The following is a 26,923-nucleotide window of genomic DNA, read 5'->3' on the forward strand; positions in this document are numbered from 1 at the left end:
GCCTCCGGTCCTGACATAGAATATAACATTTTCTACATACACCATACACATCAAGAATTTTCAGTTCTGTTAAGGACCCCAAAGGGTTAAAAAAATAAAAACGACTTTTTAAAAATGAAATTGACAGGGGGCTGCCCATGAGCAGGGCTGACACCTGGGGGAGCAGGAGGGGGGCATTTTTTATATTTTTTTATAGATATGTGGTTGCCCTGGGGGCCACAATCTCGTGTGTGTGTGTGTGTGAATATATATATATATATATATATATATATATATATATATATATATATATATATATATATATATATATATATATATATATATACATATATATATATATATGGAAAATGTCACTTACCCAGTGTACATCTGTTCATGGCATGAGACGCTGCAGATTCACATGCTGTGCATTATCCTGCCATCTGTTGGGCTCGAAGTGTTACAAGTTGTTTTTCTTCGAAGAAGTCTTTTTGAGTCACGAGACCGAGGGACTCCTCCCTTTCGGCTCCATTGCGCTTCGGTGTCCACTCCATCTTAGATTGTTTTCCCCGCAGAGGGTGAGGTTGGAGTTGTGAGTATACTAGAATTGCCCATGCAATGGAGTAGGTATGTATGTACATAATGTGTATTAAAATAATATTTATTTACAAATTTACAATTTTCATTCAACTAATAACGGCTACAGGCTCCCGGGGAGGTGGGAGGGCGCATGTGAATCTGCAGCGCCTCATGCCACGAACAGATGTACACTGGGTAAGTGAAATTTTCCGTTTGGTGGCATGTGTAGCTGCAGATACACATGTTGTGCATAGACTAATAAGCAGTAATCTCCCCAAAATGCGGTGGCTTAGCCTGTAGGAGTTGAAGTTGTCTGAAATAATGTTCTTAATACAGCCTGTCCTACTGTGGCTTGTTGCGTTGCTAACATATCTACACAGTAATGCTTAGTGAATGTATGAGGCGTAGACAAGGTGGCTGCCTTACAAATTTCCGTCATAGGTATATTCCCAAGAAACGCCATTGTGGCGCCTTTCTTCCTAGTGGAATGTGCTCTTGGTGTAATAGGTAGATCTCTTTTTGCTTTAATATAGCAAGTTTGAATAAATTTAACTATCCATCTGGCGATGACTTGTTTGGATATAGGATTACCTGCATGATGTTTTTGGAAGGCTACAAACAATTGTTTTGTTTTACGAAATTGTTTTTATTCTGTCAATGTAATACATTAGTGCTCTCTTTATGTCTAATGTATGTAAGGCTCTTTCGGCTACTGAGTCTGGTTGCAGAAAGAATACTGGCAGTTCCACTGTTTGGTTTAGGTGGAATGGTGATATGACCTTTGATAGGAATTTGGGATTTGTACTGAGAACCACTTTATGTTTATGTATTTGTATAAAGGGTTCTTGAATAGTAAATACTTGTATCTCACTTACTCTTCTAAGTGATGTGATAGCTATTAGGAAGACTACTTTCCAAGTTAAGTATTGCATCTCACAAGAGTGCATGGGTTCGAATGGTGGCCCCATGAGTCGTATTAATACAATATTAAGGTTCCACGAAGGTACTGGTGGTGTCCTTGGGGATATGATTCTTTTTAGACCCTCCATAAATGCTTTGATGACTGGGATTCTAAAAAGCGATGTTGTATGTGTAATCTGCAGATATTGCAGTGAGATGTATTTTAATGGAAGAGAATGCTAGATTAGACCTTCGTAAGTGTAATAAGTAGTTTACAATATCCTTTGTGGAGGCATGTAGTGGTTGAATCTGATTAGTGTGGCAGTAGTAAACAAATCTTTTCCATTTGTTTGCGTAGCAATGTCTTGTGATAGGGTTTTCTAGCTTGTTTAATGACCTCCATACACTTTTTTGTAAGGTTTAAATGTCCGAATTCTAAGACTTCAGGAGCCAGATTACTAGATTGAGCGATGCTGGATTCGGGTGTCTGATCTGTTTGTGTTGAGTTAACAGATCTGGTCTGTTTGGTAATTTGATGTGAGGTACTACTGATAAGTCCAACAGTGTTATGTACCACGGTTGGCGAGCCCAGGTTGGTACTATGAGTATTAGTTTGAGTTTGTTTTGGCTTAGTTTGTTGACCAGATAAGGAATGAGTGGGAAAGGGGGAAAAGCATAAGCAAATATCCCTGACCAACTGATGCATAGTGCATTGCGCTTGGATTGAGGGTGTGGGTACCTGGACGCGAAGTTTTGGCATTTTGCATTATCTTTTGTTGCGAATAGGTCTATGTTTGGTGTTCCCCAGCGAAGGAAGTAATCCTGTAGGATCTGGGGATGAATTTCCCATTCGTGAGTTTGCTGGTGATCTCGACTGAGATTGTCGGCTAACTGGTTCTGAATGCGTGGGATGTATTGTGCTATCAGGCGAATGTGATTGTGAATTGCCCAATGCCAATTTTTTTGTGTTAAGAGACAGTTGTGACGAGTGTGTCCCCTGTTGTTTGTTGAGATAATACATTGGTGTCAAGTTGTCGGTTTTGACAAGAATGTGTTTGTGGGCTACCACTGGTTGAAATGCTTTTAATGCTAGAAACACTGCTAGCAGTTCCAAATGATTTATGTGAAGTTGTTTTTGTTGATTGTCCCATTGACCCTGTATGCTGTGCTTGTTAAGGTGTGCTCCCCACCCCATCATGGAAGCATCTGTTGTGATCACAGCTTGAGGCACTGGGTCTTGGAATGGCCGCCCTTGGTTTAAATTTATAGGGTTCCACCATTGAAGCGAGGAGTGTGTTTGGCGGTTCATCAACACTAGATCTTGAAGTTGACCCTGTGCTTGTGTCCATTGTTTTGCTAGGCACTGTTGTAAGGGCCACATGTGTAATCTTGCGTTTGGGACAATGGCTATGCATGAGGACATCATGCCTAGAAGTTTCATTACAAACCTTACTGGGTAGTGTTTGTTTGACTGTATGCTTGTTATATTTTGGAACGCTAGGACCCTTTGTGGACTTGGAGTGGCAATTGCTTTTTGTGTGTTGAGTGTTGCTCCCAAGTATTGTTGTATTTGGGACGGTTGCAGATGTGATTTCTGGTAATTTATAGAGAACCCTAGTTTGTGTGGAGTTTCTATAACGTACTGCGTGTGAGAAGACACTGTTGTTGAGTGTTGGTATTTATTAGCCAGTCGTCTAAGTATGGGAAAATGTGCATGTACTGTCTCCTTATGTGAGCGGCTACTACTGCTAGGCATTTTGTGAATACCCTTGGGGCTGTTATCCCGAACGGTAACACTTTGAATTGATAGTGTACGCCATGTATTACAAACCTTAAGTATTTTCTGTGAGAAGGATAGATGGGTATGTGGAAGTACGCATCCTTGAGATCCAATGTTGACATGTAGTCCTCCTTTTTTAGTAAGGGAACCACGTCTTGAAGTGTTACCATGTGGGAGTGGTCTGACTTGATGAAGAGATTCAGTGTTCTGAGATCTAGAATAGGTCTTAACGTTTAGCTCTAGTGCTTGTTTTTGTAATAGTGCTTGGACCTCTATTTGTAATAGGTCTAAGTGTTGTTTGGACAGATTGTGTGCCCTTGGGGGCAAATCTGGTGGGAAATTTGTGAATTCTAGGCAATAATCATGTTGGATAATGGCTAGGACCCATGCGTCTGTGGTAATGTATGTCCAGTTCTGATAGTATGCAGTAAGTCTCCCCCCACACTGGTGATAAGTGTTGGGGTTTTGTGACCTTGGAGTCACTGTTTGGTTTGGCTTGTTTTAGGTGTCTGGAACTTCCCCCTTCCTCTTGGGAATTGGCCTCATCTATATGAGCCACGAAACCCTCCCCTCTGGTATTGTGCCTGATAGGTGGGTCTGGTTTGAGAGGTGGAAGGCTCTGGTGTTTGCATTCGAAAAGCCCCTCTGAATTGTGGCTTTCTAAATGTGCTTCTGCCTTGTGGGGAGTAGAGCGCGCCCATGGCTTTGGCCGTGTCCGTGTCTTTCTTTAACTTTTCAATTGCTGTGTCCACTTCTGGCCCAAACATTTGTTCTTGGTTAAAAGGCATGTTCCACACCGCTTGTTGGATTTCTGGCTTGAATCCAGAGCTTCTTAACCATGCATGCCTGCGAATGGTTACCGCAGTGTTGACCGTTCTTGCTGCTGTGTCTGCCGAGTCTAGTGCGGACCTTATTTGGTTGTTGGATATTGCCTGTCCTTCTTCCACAACCTGCTGGGCACGCTTCTGGTGTTCTTTGGGCAAGGGTTGTATAATGTGTTGCATCTCGTCCCAGTGTGCCCTATCGTAGCGAGCAAGTAGGGCTTGAGAATTAGCAATCCGCCACTGATTGGCTGCCTGTGCTGCCACTCGTTTGCCCGCTGCGTCAAACTTTCTACTCTCTTTGTCAGGCGGTGGAGCGTCTCCTGACGATTGAGTTTTTGCCCTCTTTCTTGCTGCTCCTACAACCACCGAGTCCGGTGTAAGTTGTTGTGTTATAAACACAGGATTCGTTGGGGGAAGCTTGTACTTCTTCTCCACCATAGGCGTGATAGCCCTTCCTTTAACTGGCTCCTGGAATACTTGTTTTGCATGTTTGAGCATACCCCGGAGCATCAGCAGACTCTGGTAGGAAGCGTGGGTGGATGCCAAGGTGTTGAACAGGAAATCATCCTCTATTGGCTCAGAATGCATTGCTACGTTGTGGAACGTAGCTGCCCTGGATAGTACCTGCGCATATGCAGTACTGTCCTCTGGAGGTGATGGCTTTGTTGGGTAACAATCCGGATTGTTATCTGATACTGGTGCATCATATAAGTCCCATGCATCAGGATCATCCTGTGTCATCCCTGTATGTGTAGGTGACTGCATTGGAGGTGTTCCCACTAGAGACCGTTGTGGTGAGTGTAGTGGGGAAGGTTGTGGTGAAAACCTTGGTGGTGGGGATTTTTCTCTGGCCACCTTCGCCTGCATTTCTATCTCCTAAAATGCCAGTTTTCTTTTGGTCTTAATTGGAGGAATAGTTTGTATTTTTCCAGTCTCTTTCTGGATATGCAACCTCCTTTGCGTATGGCCTGGTTCATCCATACTTATTTCCTGCTCAAACCTGTGTCTTTCATGCATTTGGCTGGAAAGTCCATACTCTTCTGTGTAAGAGCTTCTTTTCGGCTCCGAAGCCGCTTTTTTCGGTACCGATATTTCCGAAACTGTCTTTTTCGGTTCCAGCTGTATTTTTCTCACCTTGGGTGAGTCGAACTCTCGGTGTCGAGATCGTTCGGTACCGGAATCTCGACCGAAGTCGGAAGTCTTCGGCAAATCTCTGGCCTTTTTCGGTGCCGATGTTTGGTCACCTTCTTTTCGATGGGTTAAGCCATGGCCTGCTGGCGGTGGCGTCCCCTTGGCCTTAACGATCTTGGTGTGAGTTTTGGACGGGGCAATTCTACTCACTGTTCGCTGCACCGTCGAGGGTCGCTCACTTTCGGATTTGTCAGAGTCCGTCCCCTGGATGGAAATTCTTTCCTCCCCTCCGACGTAGAGTTGTTCTCTCGGTGTCGATGCCATTTGCAGTCTTCTCGCTCGTCGATCACGTAGGGTCTTTTTAGATGGAAACGCTCGACAAGCCTCACAAGTATCCTACCTGTGTTCTGGTGACAAACACAGATTACAGACCAGGTGTTGGTCTGTATAGGGATACTTCGAGTGGCACTTCGGACAGAAGCGGAAGGGGGTCCGGTCCATTAGTCTTCGACGATGGATGTGGTCGGGCCGACCAGGCCCCGCTGAAGAACGGAAGCCCCGAAGGGCCGCCGGAGTGCTCCTGCTGTCGGTGCTGATCCAATAACACTAACCCGGTACCGAACGAGAACAATACTGTTGATTTTTTGATATTTAGCTAACTTTCCCGATTCGAAATACGGAGCGAAGAGGAACACATCCGAACCCGATGGTGGAAAGAAAACAATCTAAGATGGAGTCGACGCCCATGCGCAATGGAGCCGAAAGGGAGGAGTCCCTCGGTCTTGTGACTCGAAAAGACTTGTTCGAAGAAAAACAACTTGTAACACTCTGAGCCCAACACTAGATGGCAGGATAATGCACAGCATGTGTATCTGCAGCTACACATGCCACCGAAAATATATACATACATATATATATATATACATATATACATACACATATATACATATACACACATTTACATATATACACACACACACATATATATATACACACACACATATATACACACATATGTACACATACATATACATACATATACACATATACATACATATACACATATATATATATATACACACACATATATACACACACACAAACACACGTATACACACACACACACACGGACATGACACTTATCAAGTGTACATCTGTTCGAGGCATGCAGTGCTGCAGATTCACATGCTGTGCATATCCCGCCATCTAGTGTTGGGCTCAGAGTGTTACAAGTTGCTTTTCTTCGAAGAAGCTTTTCAAGTCACAAGATCGAGTGACTCCTCCCCTCGCTGATAGTGCGCATGGGCATCAAGTCCTTTGTTAGATTGTTTTCTCGCAGGAGGGTGAAGTAAGGAGTGAAGAATTGTATATGTACAGATATATAGTACGTAAATGAGATATCCATGCAATGTATATACATATTTACATAATAAAGTACTACAATGGCTACAGGCTTCCGGGGAGGAGGGAGGGCGCGTGCGAATCTGCAGCACTACATGCCATGAACAGAGGTACACTGGGTAAGTGACATTTTCCGTTCAATGGCATGTGTAGCTGCAGATACACATGCTGTGTATAGACTGAAAAGCTGTCCCCTCCTAAGTACGCGGTTCTAGCCCGTATGAGTTTGAGTAGTTTGAAACAGTGTTTTAAGCACTGCTTGACCAACATTTGCTTGTTGGCGAGATAGCACATCCACATAGTAGTGTTTAGTAAACCTGTGTGGTGTGGACAATGGGGCTGCTTTACATATGTCTGCCATTGGTATATTTCTCAAAAAAGCCATTGAAGCTCCTTAAGTGCAGTGTAAAAGGCTGTGAAATAGTGCGTGCACTATTTCACGCAGGCTGCAGTGGCAGTCCTGTGAAAGGGTTTGTCTTAGCTCCTTATGTGAGGCAAAAGAAATGCTGCAGCCCATAAGGATCTCCTGGAATCCCAATGCCCTGGGTACCAAGGTACCGTATACTAGGGGACTTATAAGTGTGCCAATTTAAATTGATAAAATAAGTCATTAGTCTATAATGACAGATTTAAAAGTAGAGAGAGCATAAGTACTGAGGTTGTGGTTAGCAGAACCTCAGTGACACAGTTAAGCACTACTGACAATACACACATTAGGCCACAAACCATGAGCACCGGGGTCCTGGCTAGCAGGATCACAGTGAGACAAGCAAAACACACTGACATATAGGGTTTTCACTATGAGCACTGGAGTCCTGGCTAGCAGGATCCCAGTGACACAGTAAAAAAAAACACTGACACACACTCAGAAACAGACCAAAAAGGGGGGTAACCATGCTAGAAAGAGGCTACTTTCTCACAGCATGTGTATCTGCAGCTACACATGCCATCAAATATACATATTTACAGAAAGAAAGTAGTACAATGGATACAGGCTTCCGGGGAGGAGGGAGGATGCATGTGAATCTGCAGCACTACATGCCACGAACAGATGTCCACTGGGTAAGTGACATTTTCCGTTCATGGCATGCGTAGCAGCAGATACACATGCTTTGCATAGACTGAAAAACAGTCCCCTCCTAAAGAAAGCGGTGGCTAGCCTGTAGGAGTAGCTTGAAATAGTGTTGTAAGCACCGCCTGACCAACATTTGCCTGTTCCACACAGTATTGTTTAGTAAATGTGTGTGGTGTGGACCATGCAGCTGCTTTGCATATGTCTGCCATTGGTATATTTCCTAAGAATTACATTGAAGCTCCTTTCTTTCTAGTAGAATGTGCTTTAGGAATTACTAACAGCTGTCTTTTAGCTTTAAGATAGCAAGTTTGAATTCACTTTACTATCCAGCTAGCTAATCCTTGTTTTGAAATAGGATTACCCTTATGAGGTTGCTGGAAAGCTACAAAAAGTTGCTTAGATTTTCAGATTTTTTTTGTTCTATCTATGTAGTACATGAGAGCTCTTTTGACATCAAGAGTGTGAAGAGCTCTTTTGGCAACTGAATCTGGCTGTGGAAAGAAGACTAGCAATTCCACTGACTGACTGACTGTTGTGAAATGGTGAAACCACTTTGGGTAGGAATTTTTGATTTGTTCTAAGTACTATTTTATTCTTGTGAATTTGGAAGAAAGGTTCTTTTAAAGTGAATGCTTCACTTACTCTCCTTAAGGAAGTAACTGCTACCAGGAAAGCAACTTTCCATGAGAAAAATTGAAGAGCGCAAGAATGCATGGGTTCAAACGGTGGAGTCTTGTGAACATGATGTTAAGATTCTAGGCAGGAACTGGTGGAACTCTAGGTGTAATAACTCTTTTAAGGCCTTCCATAAAAGCTTTTATGACCGGTATTTTGAACATAGAAGTATGCTGTCTGTTTTGGAGGTAAGCAGATTTGCTGTTAGATGAATTTTAATAGGATGAGTATGCTAGATTTGCTTTTTGTAAGTGAAGCAAATACACAATATCCTGTACTGATGATTCAAGTTTTAGGTTAACAGTAGTATAGAAAATGTTTCCATTTAGCTGCATAGCACTGTCTGGTTGTAGGTTTGGGTGCTTCTTTTAGAATGTTCATACATTCTGATGGAAGGTGTAGATATCCAAATACTATGACTGCAGGAGCCAAATCGCCAGGTTGAGCACATTGGGATTGGGATGTCTGATTTGACCTTCGTTCTGAGTTAATAGGTCTGGTCTGTTTGGAAGCTTGTGATGTGGTACTACAGACAGATCCAACAGTGTTGTGTACCAGTGTTGACGTGCCCACGTGGGAGCTATGAGTATTATAGTGAGGGAGGTGTGACGATCTTGTTTACCAAAAATGGAATTAGTGGGCGAGGGGGAAAGCATAAGCAAACATCCCTGACCAATTAATCCGTACAGCATTGCCCTTGGATCAAAGGTGTGGGTACCTGGATGCGAAGTTTGAGCATTTCACGTTTTTGCTTGTTGCGAAAAGGTTTATGTCTGGTGTTCCCCACATGTAAAAAGTACTGTTGAATTACTTGTGGGTAAATCTCCCATATGTGTATTTGTTGCTGCGTCCTACTTAAGAGGTCTGCTAGTTGGTTGTGTATCCCTGGGATATTCTCTGCTGGTAGTTAAATTCGATTGTGAATTGCCCATTACAAAATTGTCTGTGTTAGAAGGGACAATTGGGATGAGTGTATGTCTCCCTGTTTTTGCAGATAATACATTGTTGTCATGTTGTCTGTCCTTATTAACACTGCATTGTGCGTGATCTGTGGCTGGAATGCTTTGTGTGCTAAGAGCACTGCTAGCAATTCCAAGTGGTTTATGTGATAAGTATGCTGGACTGAGTCCCATTCTCCCTGTAAATTAAGACTGTTGAGATGGGCTCCCCAACCTGTCACTGGTCTGTGGCGCAGGGTCCTGAAATGGCTGCCCTTTTGATACGTTGGTGTGATTCCACCATTGCAGAGATTTGTAAGTCTGGCGGTCTAACACCACCAGATCCTCTAACTGACCATGTGGCTGATACCATTGTTGCAAGAGACACTGTTGTAGGTGTCTCATGTTTAGACGTGCATTGGGTACTATTGCTATGCAAGATGTCATAATTCCCAACAGTTATGATAAACCTTACTATGTATGTTTGATTGTATTGTAGCTGTGATATGAGATTGTGGGAAGCTTGCATTCTCCGTGGGTTTGGGTACGCTAATGCTGACTGAGTGTTCAGAATTGCTCTCAAATATGGTTGAATTTGCACTGGTTGGAGATAAGATTTTGGTAATTGATAGTGAACCCTAGACTGTGTAGGGTATTGATTGTGTATTGTGTATGCTGTTGACAAGTTTGAATGGTGCTGGATTTATGAGCTAGTCGTCCACATAGGGAAAGACATGTATATGTTGCCTTCTGAGGTATGCTGCAACCACTATAAGGCATTTGGTGAATACTCTTGGTGCTGGTGTTACTCCTAAGGGTAGCACTTTGAACTGGTAGTGCTTGCCTGCTATCACAAGTCTTAGATATTTGCGATGTGCTGGATGTATGGGAATGTGGAAGTAAGCGTTTTTTAGATCTAATGCTGTCATGTAGTCCTGTTTTTGTAGTAGGGAAATTAAATCCTGAAGAGTGACCATGTGGAAATGCTCTGAGAGGATGTACTGATTGAGGGGTCTGAGATCCAGGACTGGTCTGAGAGTACCATTCTTTTTTGGTGTAAGGAAGTATTGAGAATATACTCCTTTCCCTTGTTGATCTATAGGTACCACCTCTATTGCACCCTTGAGTAGAGGTGATTATACTTTTTGTTTTAATAGAATGAGATGCTCCTCAGTTAGTTTGTGTGAATGAGGTGGAATGTTTGGTGGAGTGGAAATGAGTTGTAGACAATAACCATGCTGGATAATTGAGAGACCCCACTGATATGTAGTGATGTTGTGCCATTGTGGATAGAAATTTACTAGTCTCCCCCCCACAGGAGATGTGTGCTCTGTGGGGTTAGTAAGAAAGTCTTTGTTTGATTGTGAAGAACCTCTGGATATAGAAGGTTTACCTCTTCCTCTACTGTTGGATCCTCTATAGGAGCCTCTAAATGATTATCTAGTGTAGAATTGCGAGGCTTGTTTTTGACGGGTGGTTGCTGTTTCCGTAGCCGAGGTTTAAAATCCCCTCTAAAAAGTACCCCTGGAGGGTGTGGTTTACAAAGCCCCCATGGCCTTAGCTGTTTCTGAATCTTTTTTAAGTTTGTCTATTGCTGTGTCCAACTCAGGGCCAAATAAATGCTGCTTGTCAAACAGCATGTTTAAAACTGCCTGCTGTATCTCAGGTTTGAAACCTGAACATCTTAACCGGGCATGTCTCCAAATAAGCACATTGGTGTTAACTGATCTAGCTGCTGTATCAGCTGCACCCATAGCAGATCTAACAGTATACAACAGATAATGCTTGCCCTTCATTTATTATTTGCTGTCCCCTTTGTTGGTGTTCTGGAGGGAGGTATTGTAACAGCTCTTCCATTTCGTCCCAGTGTGTTCTGTCAAATCTAGCCAAAAGAGCTTGCGAATAGGCTAACCTCCACTGATTTGCAGCTTGTGAAGCCACCTTTTTCCCAGCTGCATCTATTTTCCTGCTTTCCTTATCAGGAGGTGGGGCATCGCCTCGGGGCTGTCTGTTAGTCCTTTTTCTTGCTGCACCCACTACAATGGAATCAGGAAGTAGTTGAGCTCTTATAAACACAGGGTCTGAGTTTATATTTTTTGTCAACTCTAGAAGTGATAATCTTAGCTTTAACAGGCTCTTGAAAGATATCAGAAGCATGCCTGGAAGCATAGGAAGACATTCGTATTGCTTATGCGTTGATGCCAGTGTGTCAAACAGAAAATCCTGCTCTATCTGATCAGTGTACATTTGCACATTATGGAAGGCTGCAGCTCTAGCCACTACTTGATTATATGCTGTAGTGTCTTCTGGTGGTGAGGGTCTGGCAGGATATAACTGGGGGTCATTTGGTAAAATGGGATCAGAGTCATATGTATCCCAGGGATCTGTGTCTTGTTGGTCATCACTAAGATCATCCCTATGTGGTGAAATTGAGGATGTATGTGGTGATACATTGTGCCTACTATATGGGTGAGGGTGGTGGAGATGGTGTGGAAGGAGGAATAGGAGAGTGTGGAAGGAGGAACAGGAGAATGTGGTGGTGAAGGCTGTTTCTGGTTTTAAGCCTGTCCCTGTTGTTTGTCCTTGAATACCTTCTTTGATGGAGGTGCATCTTTTGAAATGTCTTTAAAAGTCTATTTCCTTTTAAAGGACATTGGAGGGGAGGCAATTATTCTTCATGTGTCCTTTTGAATAAGTATCTTTTTCTGTTTTCGTCCATCACCTCCAAAATAGGTTGAATGTCTGTGGAGTCCTGGGTAGAAGTAGTTTCTTTACTACCGATAGCTTTTGACTCCGAAAGTTCATGTTTCGGTCGAACTGAAAGTGTTGGCTCGGAAGATTGGTTAACCTTTTTGGGCTCCGAAGATGTTGCTGATCTTTTCAGCTCTTAAGATGTGCTTTCAAATTTTCGGCTCAACTCCGACACTGGTGTAGGAGTCTGTTTGGTCGGAGCCGTGTGCACCTTAGTCTTAAATCTCGGTGCCGAACCCGAAGGTTGGTCATCCGGACTTTCTTTTTCAATCTGACCATGGCCAAAGGCAGTGGAGGATAGACAACTAGTGTTGGAGTCTTTTTAGTTATTTTTGTGTGATGACATGGGGCAGTTGTGCTCACGTACCGCACCACATGCACATAGTGGCTGTCGTCATCTGAGTATTCTTCGGAGTCTGAGTCTTGGACGGAAAACACTGCCCGTTGTCAAACTTCTTCTTGGGCATATTCTTTGCCAAAGATGTCCGGTGTGTCTTCAGTGGATCTGGATGCCATTTTGAGGTGACTAGCTCTACGGTCCCGAAGAGTCTTTTTGGGTCTAAAAGATCTACAGGTGTCACAATTGTCCTCTTGATGGTCTGGAGATAGACAAAGACTGCACACAGAATGCTGATCGGTGTACAGGAATTTAGCGTGACAACGAGGACAGAATCGAGACGGAATTCGTTCCATCAGATTCACATTGAAGTAGGCTCTTAAAGGGCATTGCTCTTGTAAGGATGAGAAATTCGACCCCAACGGTCTAAATCGGATCGAGTATAGATGAAAACATGATCAAAAACAATACCAACAATATTATAGAAATAGTAGTAGAATAAATTCTGAATTACCGAAACGAGATTCACCGGATCAAGAGGAAACATGTCCGAACCCAACGGTGGAAAGAAAACAATCTAACAAAGGACTAGATGCCCATGAGCACTATCACAGAGAGGAGGAGTCACTCGATCTTGTGACTCAAAAAAGATTCTTCGAAGAAAAACAAGTTGTAACACTCTGAGCCCAACACTAAATGGCAGACTTATGCCAACCATGTGTATCTGCAGCTACACATGCCAATGAACACACACACATATATATATATATACACACACAAATATATACATAAATATATATATATATACATATATATATATATACATACATATATACACACATATCCCTGTTGTCACTGCATGAGTTAAAAATAAAAAATAAAAAAACTTTGGGAAATCCTCACAAGCTATACCTCCCTGGACTACCCTTGATGTTTACTTTACAGAAATGTCTGGGTTTGATAAGTTTCCCTAAATGGTACCCAATCCCAGGACTAATTAGTACACTCACCTTAGTTATCATTATCACCACAATACATTTTGGGACCTTCCCTGTTGTGGGTACTTGGCCTACCACATAAGTTAGGTAACATTTTTGATCGGGGACCTGGGGGAACGCTGGATGGAAGGAAGTTTGTTGCCCCCTCAGATTCCAGAACTTTCCATCACCAAAATGTGCAGAAAAAGTGTTTTGTTTGCCAAATTTTGAGGTTTGCAAAGGATTCTGGGTGACAGAACCTAGTGAGAGCCTCACAAGTCACCTTATTCTAGACAACCCTAGGGTGACTAGTTTTAAAAAATATATAGGTTTGCTAGGTTTCCCTATGTGCCGGTTGAGCTAGAGCCCAAAATCCACCGCTAGGCTCTTGGCAAAAAACACGTCCATTATTCACTGGAAAAATGAGATGTGTCCATGTAGTGTTTTGGGGTGTTTCCTGTCACAGGCACTAGGCCTACCCATACAAGTGAGGTACCATTTTTATCGGGAGACTTGGGGAATGTAGAGTGAAAGGAAGTTTGTGGCTCCCCTCAGAGTAAAGAACTTTGCAGCACCAAATTTGACGAAAAAGTGTTTTTTAGCCCAATTTTGAGGTTTGCAAATGAGTCTGAGTGACAGAACCCAGTGAGAGCCCCACAGGTCACCCCATCCTGGATTCTCCTAAGTGTCTAATTTTCTAAAATGTACAGGTTTGGTAGGTTTCCCTAAGTCCCGGCTGAGCTACAGCCTAAAATCCACAGCTAGGCACTTTCCAAAAAAACAAGTCAGTTTTCAATGGAAAAACTCTGGTGTGTCCATGTTATGTTTTGGGGTGTTTCCTGTTGTGGGCACTAGGCCTACCCACACAAGTGAGGTACCATTTTTATCAGGAGACTTTGGGGGAAACACAGAATAGAAGAACTATGTCAATTGTCTTTCTTTACATTTTTGCCTTCCAAATTTAAGACAGTGTGTAAGAAAGAAGTCATTTTGTGAAATGCCCTGTAATTCACATGCTAGTATGAGGACCCCCGAATTCAGAGATGTGCAAATAATCACTGCTTCTAAACTCAATATTTTGTGCCCATTTCGGAAACACATAGGCTTCCTTGATAGCTAATTTTCACTCTTTATATTTTACCAAACTAACTGCTGTATACCTGGTATACAATGAAAACCCATTGCAAGGTGCAGTTCATTTATTGGCTCTGGGTACCTTTAGTTCTTGATGAACCTACAAGACCTCTATATCCCCGCAACTAGAAGGGTTCAGCAGACGTAATGGTATATTGCTTCAAAAAATCTGCCATAGTTGGAAAAAGTTACAGAAGAAATAAATCATTGACAGAAATAGCTGTTTTTTACAACTCTATTTCAATATTTGTTTTTTATTTCAACTGTTGCTTTCGATAGGAAAACCTTGAAGGATCACCACAAATGACCCCTTGCTGAGTTAAGATTTTGTCTACTTTTCAGAAATGTTTAGCTGTCCGGGATCCACCATTGGTTTCATACCCATTTCTGTCACTAACTGGTAGGAGGCTGAAACCACAAAAAATAGTAAAATAATGTATGTCCAAGTAAAATCCTAAACCTGTGGTGAAAAATGTGTTTTTCTGATTCAAGTCTGTTCCTGAAAGCAGGGAAGATGGCGCTTTTATCACAGTAAAACCCTTCACTGATCCCATTTGCAGGGGGAAAAAAGAGATGCTCTCTTCTGCAGCACATTTTCCCCCCAAAGAACAAATTTTAGCTGTATTTTGGCAAATTTCTCAGTCTCCTCCACGGGAACCCACAAACTCTGGGTAACTTTAGAATCCCCAGGATGCTGGACAAAACTACTCCAAATATCCAATAAAGTGCTCAGCACAGGGGGTGGAGGGCAGCAGCAGCGAAGGGGTTAAAGTTTTAACGGCTATATTTTATCCACTTGTAAATAAAGTAGTACTCTTTGAAATTGTAGCACTGCCCGTACATTCAATGTCTTGTGCTCTACATACTGTCATGCTGTATTTGAGTTTCTGACCCTACCACCTTCTGGAACAAGTATTAACTGCTTGTCTTTGATTCCGGTGGAGAGTCAAGTGTCTGAAGGGAATTACATGCCTATTGGATCAGAGTGCATTAGGATCGGTGGCCCTCTGATGTCAGGGTGAAAACTAAATCCATTAGTGAGACTGCCAAGTAACCATTGATTTACCACAGGACCCCAAGAAAAGACATATCGTCTCAACTTCCCAGGTATGAGACTTGGATTAAAGCTGTTCTCCAAAATGAGGCAGGAAATCTATTGTGAGCGTGCCTACAAAATGACGCAATACTCTTTTTTTTAATTTATTTTTTATTTAGCCACGCTATGTGGCAACCCAGAGAGCAAACGAGCAGGTGTATTTTCCGGAATATGGATTATCACCTGAACCGTATGTCAGGGAGACCCAGAACACAGACATTCCCGTAGTCCAGCAGTGAGAGAGAGAAATCATTTACCACGGGTATATATAGATCTTATCAGTCAAATGTACCAAAAACAACTAATGGTTAATTTAGCCGCTTGTGAATCCATTTTGAGTTTTGAATCTATTAATATACTCAGATTACAAACTTGTTTCAAAGGTAGTGGAAAGCCACACTTTAAGTGAGCTAGATAGGCGGGAAAGTATGGTCCCTTTATCTTTCATGATAAATTATTCTGTATACAAAGCATTTCGTTTCATAACTTTTTCAGCCATTTACTGGTAAACAGCAGACAAGACAAGGGCTAGGCTGTGATGGAATTACATCTGATGAAGGTAATATTCATTGTCTGAATACTCACAGGAGCCAAGAAATCAGATCATTCCCATTTTAAGAGACATACACTCTCTCTTGAAACAATAAATTAAATAGCATGCATAATCTACAAAGTTCTTTATGCTGGCATCCCTTCTTATCTAAAATGTAGGCTTCACAATACAGGAGGTCTGTGGTCAATGAGGAGCATAGCAAGCATAATATAAGAAGAAAATCAAAACCAGAACCTTAAACCATGTTTTCTCGTGTTTTGCACCCACATAGTGGAACATGCTACCAGGAAATATCTGACTGAACACAAAGATTAGATCATTTAAAAGGGTTTTAAAGGCCTAACTTTCAGACTTTACCTATGAGACTATTTGCCATATCCTAGTTTCTGCCAGGATACATACGGACAAGTTACTTACCTTCAGCAATGCCTTATCTGGTGCATAAAACATCTAGTTGCAGATTCCTCACCTAAGAATTTCCCCCAGGTGTCAGTCTGGACCCACAGACTGGTCTCGAGCAGTACCCCTGCATGCCGTTAGGTGGCGTCAATCAGCTCTGCGTCTGGCGTTGTCCGCACCGAATATGACGTTGCGGGTCCTATATAGGTGTCACCCTGCCGTGCTGGTATTACTTCTTTTCTTTCCACGGCAGTCAGCGCTGATCTGAAGAAAGAGCTACTTCCAAGTCACTTTTTGACTTGACTTTTTATTGAACATTTTGAGTGCTTACACTCCTAGTGTGTTGAGGATGTCTTCACACAAGACTGTGTTCTAGCCCCAAGGATCCTGCCATCAGGTGATGTCCATGATGGATCCGCAACTGGAGTGCCTCTGGTGTCTGGAGAGCAACCATGACCCGAAGTCATGCGCCGCGTAATGGGATATTAATCCAAAATCTTTGAGGAAGCGTGTAGGAAGTTGGCTCTGTATGTGCTATTTCAAAGTAAGGAATAGCATGCACAGAGTCCAAGGGTTCCCCTTAGAGGCAAAATAGTGGTAAAAATAGATAATACTAATGCTCTATTTTGTGGTAGTGTGGTCGAGCAGTAGGCTTATCCAAGGAGTAGTGTTAAGCATTTGTTGTACATACACATAGACAATAAATGAGGTACACACACTCAGAGACAAATCCAGCCAATAGGTTTTGTATAGAAAAATATCTTTTCTTAATTTATTTTAAGAACCACAGGTTCAAATTCTACATGTAATATCTCATTCGAAAGGTATTGCAGGTAAGTACTTTAGGATCTTCAAATCATAAAAATTGCATGTATACTTTTCAAGTTATTGACAAATAGCTGTTTTAAAAGTGGACACTTAGTGCAATTTTCACAGTTCCTGGGGGAGGTAAGTTTTTGTTAGTTTTACCAGGTAAGTAAGACACTTACAGGGCTTAGTTCTAGGTCCAAGGTAGCCCACCGTTGGGGGTTCAGAGCAACCCCAAAGTCACCACACCAGCAGCTCAGGGCCGGTCAGGTGCAGAGTTCAAAGTGGTGCCCAAAACGCATAGGCTAGAATGGAGAGAAGGGGGTGCCCCGGTTCCGGTCTGCTTGCAGGTAAGTACCCGCGTCTTCGGAGGGCAGACCAGGGGGGTTTTGTAGGGCACCGGGGGGGACACAAGCCCACACAGAAATTTCACCCTCAGCAGCGCGGGGGCGGCCGGGTGCAGTGTAGGAACAGGCGTCGGGTTCGCAGTGTTAGTCTATGAGAGATCTCGGGATCTCTTCAGCGCTGCAGGCAGGCAAGGGGGGGATTCCTCGGGGAAACCTCCACTTGGACAAGGGAGAGGGACTCCTGGGGGTCACTTCTCCAGTGAAAGTCCGGTCCTTCAGGTCCTGGGGGCTGCGGGTGCAGGGTCTCTCCCAGGCGTCGGGACTTTAGGTTCAAAGAGTCGCGGTCAGGGGAAGCCTCGGGATTCCCTCTGCAGGCGGCGCTGTGGGGGCTCAGGGGGGACAGGTTTTGGTACTCACAGTATCAGAGTAGTCCTGGGGTCCCTCCTGAGGTGTTGGATCGCCACCAGCCGAGTCGGGGTCGCCGGGTGCAGTGTTGCAAGTCTCACGCTTCTTGCGGGGAGCTTGCAGGGTTCTTTAAAGCTGCTGAAAACAAAGTTGCAGCTTTTCTTGGAGCAGGTCCGCTGTCCTCGGGAGTTTCTTGTCTTTCCGAAGCAGGGGCAGTCCTCAGAGGATGTCGAGGTCGCTGGTCCCTTTGGAAGGCGTCGCTGGAGCAGGATCTTTGGAAGGCAGGAGACAGGCCGGTGAGTTTCTGGAGCCAAGGCAGTCGTCGTCTTCTGGTCTTCCGCTGCAGGGGTTTTCAGCTAGGCAGTCCTTCTTCTTGTAGTTGCAGGAATCTAATTTTCTAGGGTTCAGGGTAGCCCTTAAATACTAAATTTAAGGGCGTGTTTAGGTCTGGGGGGTTAGTAGCCAATGGCTACTAGCCCTGAGGGTGGGTACACCCTCTTTGTGCCTCCTCCCAAGGGGAGGGGGTCACAGTCCTAATCCTATTGGGGGAATCCTCCATCTGCAAGATGGAGGATTTCTAAAAGTTGGAGTCACTTCAGCTCAGGACACCTTAGGGGCTGTCCTGACTGGCCAGTGACTCCTCCTTGTTGCTTTCTTTGTTCCCTCCAGCCTTGCCGCCAAAAGTGGGGGCCGTGGCCGGAGGGGGCGGGCAACTCCACTAAGCTGCAGTGCCCTGCTGGGCTGTGACAAAGGGGTGAGCCTTTGAGGCTCACCGCCAGGTGTTACAGCTCCTGCCTGGGGGAGGTGTTAGCATCTCCACCCAGTGCAGGCTTTGTTACTGGCCTCAGAGTGACAAAGGCACTCTCCCCATGGGGCCAGCAACATGTCTCTGGTGTGGCAGGCTGCTGGAACTAGTCAGCCTACACAGACAGTCGGTTAAGTTTCAGGGGGCACCTCTAAGGTGCCCTCTGGGGTGTGTTTTGCAATAAAATGTACACTGGCATCAGTGTGCATTTATTGTGCTGAGAAGTTTGATACCAAACTTCCCAGTTTTCAGTGTAGCCATTATGGTGCTGTGGAGTTCGTGTAAAACAGACTCCCAGACCATATACTCTTATGGCTACCCTGCACTTACAATGTCTAAGGTTTTGTTTAGACACTGTAGGGGCACAGTGCTCATGCACTGGTACCCTCACCTATGGTATAGTGCACCCTGCCTTAGGGCTGTAAGGCCTGCTAGAGGGGTGTCTTACCTATACTGCATAGGCAGTGAGAGGCTGGCATGGCACCCTGAGGGGAGTGCCATGTCGACTTACTCATTTTGTTCTCACTAGCACACACAGGCTTGTAAGCAGTGTGTCTGTGCTGAGTGAGGGGTCTCTAGGGTGGCATAAGACATGCTGCAGCCCTTAGAGACCTTCCTTGGCATCAGGGCCCTTGGTACTAGAAGTACCAGTTACAAGGGACTTATCTGAATGCCAGGGTGTGCCAATTGTGGATACAATGGTACATTTTAGGTGAAGGAACACTGGTGCTGGGGCCTGGTTAGCAGGGTCCCAGCACTCTTCTCAGTCAAGTCAGCATCAGTATCAGGCAAAAAGTGGGGGGTAACTGCAACAGGGAGCCATTTCTTTACAAAGCGGTTCCCTAAAGCTCCTGGAGGCCTGGTGTTCAGCTCCACGCAAGTCCTGATCTCGGTTCGAGGAGAAGGTCCCCGGATCGGTTGCAGAGCCTCCCCCCCCCTCGTTGTCGTCCCACTCCAAGTCCACGAGACGATCAGGTAAATCAAGGCACAAGAAGTCGTCGAAGAACAAATGTTCTTGGTCTTCACCCTGTTGGCTGACGAGGTGAGGAAAAGGGAGCATATAGGGAAAGAGAGAGTAGTCGCTCGAGGCCACCATCTGCAGAGCCTGTGCCTGGGTTGGCTCTGCACCGTCCCAAGTTTCCGAGAGCCAGAGCGCCCCCTGAATTTTAGGAGGCCATGAACCTCATTTTTGGCCAGTCCGAATCTGCTGAAGCGCTTTTGGGCCCCGCTGGTTCTGAAGGGGCCACCTCGGTTTCTGCACCCACGGCTTTGTGGGCACCCATGGGTCTGTTCCTAGATCCAGTAACTGTGTTGGTTGTACCACCTCGACTTTCCCAGGGATGCCTGTTCTGACACGAATAGTAAAGCCCTCACATGCAGCTTTGTCTAGGTCAGCCCTATTAAAGTTATAATAAATAAAGTAATATGGAACTGACAGTCTGAAAGTGGTCCATTGTTCATTAGGAGAACACAGTCACAGCAAGGCCAAATAAATAAGAAGCCTGCACAGAAATAACACCCAGGTCACACAAGTATCACTGCGGGTTGGAAGAGGGCTCTTTCCTCAATATGTACTACTCTTTCTATGGGCATAGTTATGTTTTGTGAAGGAACACATTCCTCAGCATTTAACAAAAAATCCAAGTTATGCAGTAATAGCGAAGTTTCCAAAGGGAACTGTCAGCATTGCAGGTGAGCTCAGCTTGCTCAAACAGGTACTTAGACATGGTAACACATGCACCACCAGATCACATAAGTGGGGAAGGTGGGGTCACACTGGCAATACTTTTGGCAATATTCCAGGGGATGGCATTAGCCTGAAAAACATTTGTAAACGAACTGTGCTGCCTGCTACCACAATCCAGATGTTTGGTTAACAAACTGCAACTGCTATGGTTTGTGTGTGCCATGAGCGGCTAGCTTAAATAAAACCTCAGCAGTTCCAATCACAACAGCGTGCTAGACCTTGGGCAAAAATATTAACACAAACCCACATGACCTTGTGATTACATTCTATGGTCAAAACTCCAATTAACTTTTCGTTCACAGTTATGTACTGTAGTAACTCAAGTAAAATAATTCCACACATTTGGTGATATTATTATAATAAAATATATATCACACCTTGCATACCGATTGATGAAACACTATATCAGAAAATAAACAAGCCAGTCGCTAATATACAGAAATATACAACAATTAAAATTGTTTATGGTCCATTTAGTCCAGCACTGTAAAGTTTCAGACAATGTCTAACATTAAGGAGAAGTTTTTAATCATTTCTCCATTATATAATTTATCTGGCTAGTTCTGAATTCCACACATAAAAGGGGTTATTCTAGAATTTAGGAGCACCAAAGAACATCCCATGATGGAGCTCCCCATTTGTTTTGGTGGAAGCATGAAATGTAACTCAAAATTGGAAATATAATTTTACTCTGATGTTCAGCATTTTTTTTACATTAACTAAAAACACGTGTGTAATTTAAGGAAAACATAACCAGCTTTTAAATTAAAGAGTGCAGTATTAAAAGCGCCTTCCAACTTACCTTCGACACAAATAAATTTATTTCGCCATTCCACCCGATCTGGCCGTGGTAGTATTTTGGCTTCACGAACTGAAATCATGTTTTTGCTCCAGCTAAAAGAAACAATTTATTTTAAACAAACCATCATAATCAAACCATTTTATTACAATATAACATGTGGAATAATTATTTTATTTCTTAATTTCAATTATTTAATTTAATATTAACTTCAGCATACTCCATCTTAAAATACCAGATGGTTTTTGCCCCCAATTATGGCTCAGTTGCATTTTCCACTGTTTCAGTCTATGATGCACAGTTCGTATAAGTGCAGTTGAGCAATAAACAGCCAAACCACCATCAGATCAGCCTTTCTTGTCAGAATGGGATGTGAAATCACACGCATTTAGTATCTTATGATTCAGAGAGAAGGTAGTTAAAGGACAAAAATCCCCAAACATTGGTGAAGCTGTGCCAATCCCACCATGTCTTTGCCCTGAGGATCACTTGCATGGTTTCCTTCTTGGCAACAATTTGGGTGGAGAAGTGGGGACATTTGAAGGGAAGACAGTTGAGGGTAGAGGTGGCCACTGACACCGAGGAAGCTCCCTTCCAAGTCTGTAGAACATTTGCTCCTCATGGTGTGCACTGATATTGGAGAGACCCTCCATTGGTCTCCTTACCATGTAGTCCTAAGGTTATATCTCCAATATCCCTGTGCACAAGCCCTGGATAATGAAAACATTCAAGTGTTTGGGCACAGAATTTGAACATAGGGTCAATGCTTAATTCCAGCTGCATAGGTTAAGATGAGGTGCTGCATGTATTCTTTTAATGAGTGGAAATGATTGTAAACAATATGGGCATGAGTTTTACAATAACTGTGAACATAAAAATCTCACAGTAGATAGCTTGCATTTGCAATAATTGCACATGTTATAAGCAGGGCCGGACTCGGAATGCAAAACAGCCCTGACAACCGTGTCTGACTAGCACCCCAAGGGGCTGGGGGTGTGTGTAGTTCTTCCTTTACTGCTTTCTCCTTCTCAAATACATGTGTAAGAATAATACCAAATGTTTTATGACAGAGGCTGCCCCAGAAGTTATACATAAACGGTTGCACTTAGAAACAAGCCAAATAGTGCATTTCTGGAACTAGGTGAGAGTTTGCCCTTCAGAGAAGCCTCTCAGAGAAGGTAAACTAAAATCCAAGCAAGGTAGCTAGATTTTCAAGCAGCAAAAGATGCATAGATTCAGACTGGCAGTGGGCTGCTGTTCCAACTACTCAGACCTGACCATACAAGCTGAATCTTCATTCCACCTCACAATAATTTGACTTAAAAATACCTGCATTTGTCATGCATCCAGAATGTGGTGTTGGGTGGAGCCTGTTTCCTCTTGCCTGTGAACAAGTCTGAAGGCACTGCTAAGGCCCTGATGACCTGCCCTGCTAGCCCAATTATGGGAATATATCCTAGAAGGAAATGTTACGTATGTCTAAATCCTTTGTTGTAGAAATCCCCATTGAAGTTATAAATGTAGACTATTCTTGCTGATGCTCAGTGATCCTGGAACACTTCAGTCATATATTAAAGTTAATCTGTAGTTTGAGGTAGACACCTCATTGGTGAAGAGCCTGGTGGCACCTTCTTTAATTTGAAGGCAGAACAGCTTTTCAAGTATTTTTCTCAAAAGAGGAATTCCCTTTTTAAAAAGACTTAAAACCACATTGTTAAACCTAGTTAAAGGTGTGCAAGAGTTTCCTAAATTGCCTTTTACCTTCCCGCTCTGCTAAGGGAAGATGCAGGAAAAAGGAGCCTGTGAAAGGTCACAGAATCAATGACACCCATTAGATCTTACTTGTCCCAACATACATTGTACTGGCATTTTGTCGCACTGCCACAGTTCTTCTGGACAGCTTTATGACACAAGACCTCATTATACAATGTTGAAAACCGGTGAGGTGGGCGGGTTGAGGATTACTATAATGCAGAACCAGGATTACAACTAAAATTTAATTTCTCATCATAGGAGCCTCACTGATCATCGTAAATGTAGAATATAATAGCAAGCAAGCCACAGATCACGGAGGCTGCCTCGGACATTATACATAAAAAGATGGCCATTGTCAATGCTTGCTGCTTGACATACTAATGAATCAGCTATTGAATTACCATCTAGACAAAAACGTTTGTTGAAAGTGTGTATTGACCTCCAGGTAGCTGCATTACATTTTTCTGTCAGAGGAAAATTTCTTAACCATGCAGCAGATGCCACTGTGCTCCTTGTAGAATGAGCTCTGGGTTTACCTGGAAGTGGTTGGTTAACCACGGCAACAGCAAGTAATACAAGGAACTATCCTTCTAGCTATGGATTGCTTGGATTGAGTCATATCTGTTCCAAATGGACCGCAATAAACAAACAACTGCTTTGTTTAGAATATCTTTTGTCTGGTATAAAAAAAAAAAACTTTGGGTCCCTTTTAACATCTAAAGAATGAGGTTATCTTTCCGCTGGAGATGTGAGATTGCTGAAAAATACTGGAAATGAGGTGGTCTGATTTACATTAAAGTCCAATACCACTTTAGGAAGAAAAGAGGGATGAATTCTGAGCACTACTCTGCTGCTATGAAAGACTGTATGGCTCAACTGATGAAAGGGCATAGATTTCACCGATAGCACCTGCAGAAGTAATTTCAACTAGAAAGGCTATGTTCCATCAGACATGCTGCAAAGAGAGCTCAAATGATGGAGCCATTAGCTTGGACAAGACCAAACTTAATATCTAAGGAGAAGGAGGTCTAATTGGAAGAATTGTTTCCTCAATCCTACCAGGAAATCTTTAATAATTGGTATGGAGAAGAAGGATGTCTGTGTAGGCTCCTTTATGTATGCTGTATTGGCAACAAGATGAATTTTAATGAAAGAATGTTGCAACTTTGACTTAAAGTAAAGCAAATAAGGACTAATGACTTCCTTCTGGCAGATAACAGGTTTGTAGCCATTGTTTAAGCACCATGCATTTGATTTAAGTGTGTAGGACATACGGGTTGACAGGTTTTTGGTCTCTGAAGATGCTCATACAGTCTAGTGGTAAATTTGAATGTCCATATTAAATTACTTAAGGAGCCAGGTTCCCAAATTTGGCGTTCTAGCCTCGCAAGAAGACTCAGATTGTACAGCAGCTTCCTGAGAGGTTTGACACATAGGTGAAGTAGCTCTTGATACCACCACTGTTTTAGCCATTCTGGTACTATTAAAATCATTGTTGTATTGGGGTGCCTCAGCTTGAATAGCACTGTTGGTGTCACGCAAATCACAAAAAAGGTGTAAAGAAATCTTCCTGAACAATTGATCAAAAGAGCATTTCCAGAGATCTAGGTTCTCAACCTCTCTATGAGAAATGGGGCAATTTTGTGTTTCTTTCCGTACCAAAGAGGTCCATTTCTGGAAACCCCAGTCCTGGAACAAAAACAAACCTTTGCCATTTTAAGGAACACATGACAAAAAACAACAAAGAAGCAGGTCCGCAACAGAGCACATACACAGCAGAGCCACACAGTGCACTCTTGATGGTTTTGTTAATGCTTCTCCAGCAACGGTGTGACATAGCTGAATTACTTGTGCAATCCATCCTGCTATTGTGTTCTTTGTAACAGATTTTCCCCAGTAGCCCTTAGAGAAAGATGCACACAATTTGAGTTTTCCTTAGAGGTTTTGTCTTTTCAATGCATTACATAATAGAGCATCTTGTATCCAATGTGTGTAATGTTCTTTCGGCATGCGTCTTTGGATTCTGGAAAAAACTTGGAATTTGAATAGATTGATTAATGTGAAACTGTGAACCATCTGGTAAGAATTGTGGATCTGTCCTCATGACAATTCTGTCCTTGTGGATTTGAAGATAGGGTCCCTGAATTGTGTGTGTAACTCACTAACCCTGCGCAGGGAAGTAATAGCTACTAAGAATGCCGTTTTTAGAGTCAGCATCTGTAATGTAGCGGCTCAAACGGTTTCTTCATGAGTTGCGTGAGAACTAAATTTAGGTTCCATGAGGGCGCTAGGAACTTTCTTGGTGGTACTGTTCTTTTTGCACCCTCGAAGAATCTTTTCACCACTGGTGCTGTAAAAAATAAATAAAAAAAATTAAAAAAAACTTTGCCCAATTTGTCCTCTTGCAAAGACCACAATAGCAGCCAAATGGACCTTAAAGGACGCGTATGTTAGACCTTGTAAAAAGTGTGTTAGATATCTCAACACTGTCTTTTCTTTGGTGATCTTCTTATACAACCTATTTTTAACATACCGACTTGAAAATCATTTCCATTTTGCCAAACAGCAATTTGTTGATGACCCTGTGTAACAGTAGAATTGGGTGAAAAGTGCAAATATCCCTGACCAGTTTATCAAAAGGGCATTCCCTCGAGACAGACGGTGTGGCTGTCTGTAGGCAAAGTTTAGGTATTTTGCATTCCAAAGAGTTGCAAACAGATCTATTGTCGGTGTGTCTCACATTTGGAAAATCTTTTTGGACCACTTTCTGATTGAGTTCCCATCCGTGGAGCCACGAGGCCTGGGTGTTTAATGTATATGCCTCTAAGTTGTCTTCCCTAGGTATATGTAGTGCCTGAATTTTCATGTTCTTCTTGATTGCCCAACCCCAGAGCTGCTGGGCTAATCTTGAAAGGGGTGAAGATTTAGTCCCCCCCCTGTTTGTTGATGTAAATCATTGCTGTTGTGTTGTCTGTCTGTATTAATATTGCCTTTCCCTAAACTATCTTTAATTCCAAAAGGTTGATGTGTTGTAGTGCATCTTGATTCATCCATATTCCTCATATTTTCAGAGGGCCCATATGAGCTCACTATTCCATATGTAGGGCATCTGTGGTTATTGTTACTGAAGGAGTTGGTTGCTGAAAAGGTATTCCCTGTGTAATGTTTTCTCTGTTGAACCATGCTATTTTCCCCTGCACCTTCTGCATGACAACCACTAGATCCTCCCAACTCCCGGTTGCTTGCGACCATTGATTTTGGAACCACTCCTGAATTGGTCTCATATGAAGTCTCAAATATGGGATCCGAGGAATGCATACAAAACATCTTTCCAAATAGTTTCCCCACAGAATTCGCTGACATAGCTTGTCCCTTCCGTTAACGGCAAACATCCTCTAGGAGAGACTGACTCCTCTTCTCGCTGGTGACTGCATTCCCCTGAACTGAATTCAGTCTTGCTCCCAAGAAAACCTTCTGCTCCGGTTCTGGAGATGACTTCTCTTTGTTTAATGAGAAACCCAGGGATTGCAATGTCTTCATCACTATTCGAATGTCTTAACTACTTTTTTGGTATGAGTGAGCTCTATCAGTCGTTGAGATATGGATACATATGAATACCCATTCTTCTGAGGTGTGCGGCCACTTCAGCCAGGCATTTTTTAAACACTCTTTTTGATTTGATTCTGAAAGGCTAATACCCCGAATTGATAATGTTTCCTGTTTACCATG

General features: G+C 43.1%; 1 protein-coding gene across 1 annotated transcript in view; it reads right to left on the bottom strand.

The window, feature by feature from the left end:
* The window catches only part of TENT2 (terminal nucleotidyltransferase 2), a 568,493-nt gene that overhangs the window by 87,040 nt on the left and 454,530 nt on the right, over positions 1-26,923 (bottom strand). The window contains exon 12 of the mRNA XM_069223224.1: positions 21,443-21,534. Coding sequence (XP_069079325.1) covers positions 21,443-21,534 — 92 coding nt within the window. The remainder of the gene's footprint in view (positions 1-21,442; positions 21,535-26,923) is intronic.

This window comes from Pleurodeles waltl, chromosome 1_1 (assembly GCF_031143425.1).
Source record: "Pleurodeles waltl isolate 20211129_DDA chromosome 1_1, aPleWal1.hap1.20221129, whole genome shotgun sequence".
NCBI classification, from domain to species: Eukaryota; Metazoa; Chordata; class Amphibia; order Caudata; family Salamandridae; genus Pleurodeles; species Pleurodeles waltl.